The sequence below is a fragment of the Electrona antarctica genome (genome assembly GCF_951216825.1).
Source record: "Electrona antarctica genome assembly, chromosome: 13".
Lineage (NCBI taxonomy): Eukaryota > Metazoa > Chordata > Actinopteri > Myctophiformes > Myctophidae > Electrona > Electrona antarctica.
In genome coordinates this window covers 40,283,398-40,289,009 of record NC_136794.1, presented here as the reverse complement: position 1 = coordinate 40,289,009, position 5,612 = coordinate 40,283,398, and the positions used below count along the sequence as shown (strand labels likewise).

The following is a 5,612-nucleotide window of genomic DNA, read 5'->3' as shown; positions in this document are numbered from 1 at the left end:
GCATGTTATTGAGCTGTAGGGCTGGGTGGTATATGGAGAGGTTATGCAACACTGGGCTGGATGTGAGGCGGAGGGAGGGAGGGAGGGAGGCTCTAGGGTCTAGAGGAATCCAAGGCAAGGCTTGCGGTTGGCATGCTGGAGCCTCCTCGCCTGGAAAACACTCTCTCTCTCTCTCTCTCTCTCTCTCTCTCTCTCTCTCTCTCTCTCTCTCTCCCTCCCTCTCCCCCCTCCCCTCTCTCCCTCCCTCTCCCCCTCCCTCTCTCTCTCTCCCCCTCTCTCTCTCTCCCCCCTCCCTCTCTCCCCCTCCCCCTCCCCCTCCCTCTCCCTCTCTCTCTCTCTCTGTCTCCCTCCCTCCCTCTCCCTCTCCCTCTCTCTCCCCCTCTCTCTCTCCCCCTCCCCTCTCTCCCTCCCCCCTCCCTCTCTCTCTCTCTCTGTCTCCCTCCCTCCCTCTCCCTCTCCCTCTCTCTCTGTCTCCCTCCCTCCCTCTCCCTCTATCCCTCTCTCTCTCCCCCTCCCTCTCTCCCTCCCTCCCTCTCTCTCTCTCTCTCTCTCCCCCTCTCTCCCTCTCCCCCTCCCTCTCCCTCCCTCTCCCCCTCCCTCCCCCCCTCTCTCTCTCCCCCCTCCTCTCTCCCTCCCCCTCTCTCTCTCTCTCTCTCTCTCCCTCCCTCCCTCTCCCTCTCCCTCTCCCTCTCCCCCTCCCCCTCCCTCTCTCTCTCTCTCTCTCTCTCTACCACTTCTTTTCCCCCTCCTCCGCGCCCTTCCTTTTCCCCCCCAACCTATACACGTCTTTGTGATGATTTGAAATTTGTTGTTATTTTTCATGATTTTCATGAATTGAATACCCTGGACCTGGATAGAAACAGGATCGCATTAAGGACTCTTTTCGGTGAGATCCTTTTAGACTAAGTGTTTGACCGTACTCTGTACTGTTTACATTTCTGACTAATTAAGTATTCAATCAATCAATCAATCAGTCAATCTAATCTCCCCCTTTTTCCATCTCTCTCTCACTTAACCCTTAACCTATCTTTCTTATTTCTCGCCCTTTCTCCCCCTCCTGTTCCATTTCTCATCAGGTTGTACTCCCGTCTGCTCCTGTTGTCTCTCTAGTATCTCTCTGGCTCCGCCGTGGGTTCCGTTCCGTCCTATAGATTATTGGTGCTTTCACGGAAACGGTGGCCATTTTTTCGGTTCCAGTTCCGAACCAACTTTTAGGGTTGTGAACAAGCCCCCAGTAAGGCTATCCAACGTTGAAGCTGCCACGACCTACTGGCGAAAAACGTTCATGACGTCATGTCCGTCATGAACCTCACATTTGAGGTCCGGTTCTGCTCTTCCGCTCGCTCGGACCATCGAGTTATAATGGTCCTTTCGGCAGTCTTCCGGGTGCTTCAAAACGCCACTGAGCAACTTCCATTGAAATGAATAGCTTGGGGGCGGGGCTGGAGGCTCCGGTTCAGCCTCCATCCTTTTATACCTCTATGGTTCTGAACCAATACATTTTCAGTGGAAACACTCGGAACTGGTTCAACATTAGGCGGGAAAAAAAGAAGGGAACCGGTCCAACCGTGGTGGAAAGAAGGGAACCGGTCCAACCGTGGTGGAAAAGAAGGGAACCGGTCCAACCGTGGTAACCTCTTCTCCCATTCTCTCTCTCCCTCTCTCTCTTCATTCCCGCTCTGTCTTTGTTATCTATCTCTCTGTCTCTCTCTCTCTCTCCCTCCCTCCCTCTCTCTCTGAATGTTATGCGACATTGTTTCTCTTTCCGTCCCATCCTCCAGTGACCCCCTTTCTTCCCCTCTAGCCGTGTCATCCCTTTTTCCCTTTCCATCTCCCCGTTCTCACACTCTGTTCCTTCTCCTCTGGGGGATTCGCTCCTCTTTGTCTGCCGTGACATTCTATCATTTTTCCATTATTTTGTGCTCTGGCTCACTTCCTAGCGCCCTTTGAACCCACGGTGTCTTCCACTGCTCTGTTCTTCGCCGCCAGCTCTCCTCCTTCTCTCGTCAACAGAACGGACCGTCGGAGAACGCGACCGTGTCCAAAGTGGAGTGAAGACCTACTTGGCAAATGCAGGCGACCGTGATTTACACTACAGTAGGTCCCTCATAGTGCCTTGGTTATGGCGTCTTGCGCCGATCTACAAGCGCACAGTGGCTTATGGGTTGGGCCGGGCCGGGCCACGCCCGGGCCACGCCTTATGGGTTGGGCCGGGCCGGGCCACAGTGGCTTATGGGTTGGGCCGGGCCGGGCCACGCCGTTGTACCAAGTATGAATTAAAACCGGGAAAGCATCCGTGTCGATTTTCAGCATTGGCTATTCAAAAGTAGCAGATCTACAAGCTCACAGCATGTCACTTGGTGCCACACTGTGAGCTTGTACACCTGCTATTTGTGAGAACTACTGATTTATAAGGCATTTGTGGAATTGCCTCATTGTCTTAATGGGTTAATGGACTCCCAGGATATGAGGTACTGAGGCCTCAGTACTTTTGGTTCTTTGCAGTGTGTACTGGCACTGGGAGTACTTTATGGACCTGATTTATGGTGCGACCACCTATTATGACAACCTCATGTTCGTCTGGACGCTGAATATGGATCTGCCACTGGCCAAAAGGTTTAACAGTACCAAGACATCCGAGTAATCCCATTTAGGGGCTGGCTCCGGATTCTGACGGAGTAGCCAAGCAACATGTGGGTTGTTTTTTACTTTGATTTACCAGTATTATTAATTATATGAGGCACCAGTTTTGGGACTCCTGAGCTCTTTCCATTCTGAGCGTTTTTTTGCTTGAGGCAAAAATTACCTCCAGGTCGTGAAGTGGACGTTAGCTCACAGATAAGCAATCCATTGGCGGGAGGATCGCGGACCACCAGAGGCATGATTTTATTTCTTAACCGCGACCAGCATCGGCCACAAATAAAGCTCGCTTTGATTAGAATCGGAATCTGGGTTTAGAATCCGAAATACCGCCGTTCAAGTCAACGAGGGGGAAACGTTTTATCGACGGACCAACCACTTCCGGTTTATCGCCTAGTTACGGAGATGCTAACAGACGGTAATATAGCGCCATCTCAAACTTTACAAAGTTAACTCGTCTTTAGCAGGTTGATCTGTATAGTTCAATCTCTCCTCCTCTTACCGATGAGCGAGGCCCGCCGAGGACACACGCGGCTGGGCTTGAGGATGAACTGACACTGGGTGTCCGGAGGGAGACACTGGTCCAGCAGCAGCACTCCTGGACAGTCTGAGGGACTCCCCGGATCCCCTCCTCCTCCTCCTCCTCCTCCCCCAGCGCCGCTCCCCCCGTCACGGATGTGGCTCATCTTGATGCTGAAGGGAAACTCGTGGCCTGCACAAGAGAGAGGTCGGGGGGAATAAAGCTCAAGGATCATCACAAAAGAGCCAATCGGTGTGTCCTGACTGAGGTATGCGTAAAGTATGTGTGTGTGTGCGTGTGTAAGGTAGTAAATGCAATCACTTGACAACAAAAATGCTTGTCCTGGGCTGGGCTCATAATGACAGATGTGACAGATGACTCACCTATAAGAGGGTAGGGGGAGTCGTCCTTGCTGCTGCTCACCCATAACTGGTGATCTTTAACACAGCCCTGCACACACACACACGCACACTTCATTATTATAAATAGATGCCAAACAATTCAAACAGGACAGGGCCTAGTTACGATGTGGCTTCCCTGTGGACCGAGACTAGCTGCGGGCGCGCGTGCACGTACGCACACACACACACCTAAGTGCCCCATTGTGTGTAAAAAACTGGAGGTGTAAACGGCTGACCTTGACATTTGACACCCAAAAGCACAATCCTCTCATTCCTTCTCAAGTTATATTGCTCACAGACAGACAGACAGACAGACAGACAGACAGACAGACAGACAGACAGACAGACAGACAGACAGACAGACAGACAGACAGACAGACAGACAGACAGACAGACAGACAGACAGACAGACAGACAGACAGACAGACATGTGCACACACACACACACACACACACACACACACGTGCGTTCCATCTAACTGACCTGTATGCCAAACTGCTGCAGGGCCATGCGGATGACATCGGTGGTGCTGTCGCTGTTGCTGACCGCCAGCGTCTTGGCCTGCGTGGGGAAAGCACCCAACTGTCAGACGCTTATGGAGATACACTGTTTAAAAGGCTTATGTACAGTAAGTGTGACTCTGTGTGTTATTAGCCTCACAGGGCTGATTCAAATATCATTGCTGTCAGTCAGAAACCTCTTAATTCTTCTTAACTGTTTGTGTTTCGTAAATGAACGCTACAGATCCAGATCTACAAGCTGGAACGTTTTGAGCTTGTGGATCTGCTGCTTTTGCCATTTTTGGAATTTGAATCCTGATAAGTTACAGTTTCTGGACATATATGAGGTTTCCACCCGACAAGAGACGACGATGTGTGAGTGCACTGTTTCTCAACCCCTCAACCCCTCAGGGTCCTTGGAGGGAGCTCAGAGCGAGGTGGTCCCCCGTTAGGCAGCTGGGAACAGAATGGGTCCATTTGGTTCCATTTGTACACTCTCAGAGGAGTGAAACAGTGTAGAGAGACTGGGGTTTATATAGATCTGTAACTCTGAGAGTTACAGATCTAGAGTTACAGAACTCTGATACGCGTCCATATGGTCCCATTATGTACACTATCTGAGTTATGGGGGTCTGTGGTACCGTCTAATGCAGTATAGACCACACTGGGGATCCTTAAAAGGTTCAGACAGACAGACAGGACAGGACAGGACAGGACAGGACAGGACAGGACAGGACAGGACAGGACAGGACAGGACAGGACAGGACAGGACAGGACAGGACAGGACAGGACAGGACAGGACAGGACAGGACAGGACAGGACAGGACAGGACAGGACAGGACAGGACAGGACAGGACAGGACAGGACAGGACAGGACAGGACAGAAGAGAAGAGAAGAGAAGAGAAGAGAAGAGAAGAGAAGAGAAGAGAAGAGAAGAGAAGAGAAGAGAAGAGAAGAGAACAGAACAGAACAGAACAGAACAGAACAGAACAGAACAGAACAGAACAGAACGGCTGCTTACATATGCACAGTTCCCGATGTCCTTTGCAAAGATCTTGAGCGGGATGGTTTTGGGGTCATCTCTCTCCTTCTCCTCCTGTATCCGGCTGTCCAGAGGAAGGAAGCGTTAGCGAACAGAGCGAGCGGCGGAAACCCAAACGCTCACTATACTGACGGTTTATGATCCGACGGGTTGAAAACTCCTCTCAGCCACGCAGACATTCATCCCCCTCCCTCTTTTACTGCTCCAAGACATGTCAAACAACACACACACACACGCACGCAAACACACACACGCGCGCGCGCACAAACACACATGCAAACACACCTCTCCACTGGTTGCTAACCACAGGCTACAGAAAACAAAGACTGATGGGCCGATTGTTATGAAATACGGCGTGACCCGTAGCAGGGTTGGGTTACCTTTTGATGAGCGTCAGCCATTTGTCTTTGAGCTCCACGGAGCTGAGGAGAGACAGAAGACACATGGATGATGAGAGGACATCACACACACACTATAGGATCTCGTGTACAGTGGTGGGAAGTACAT

At 51.4% G+C, this 5,612-nt stretch overlaps 1 protein-coding gene across 1 annotated transcript in view; it reads right to left on the bottom strand.

Annotated features, from left to right (window-relative positions):
• Positions 1-5,612, bottom strand: part of LOC306934969 (uncharacterized protein) — an 80,507-nt gene that overhangs the window by 9,566 nt on the left and 65,329 nt on the right. The window contains exons 6-10 of the mRNA XM_079517791.1: positions 5,486-5,527; positions 5,085-5,169; positions 4,046-4,123; positions 3,544-3,610; positions 3,143-3,352 (exon numbers count right to left, since the gene is read on the bottom strand). Coding sequence (XP_079373917.1) covers positions 3,143-3,352; positions 3,544-3,610; positions 4,046-4,123; positions 5,085-5,169; positions 5,486-5,527 — 482 coding nt within the window. The remainder of the gene's footprint in view (positions 1-3,142; positions 3,353-3,543; positions 3,611-4,045; positions 4,124-5,084; positions 5,170-5,485; positions 5,528-5,612) is intronic.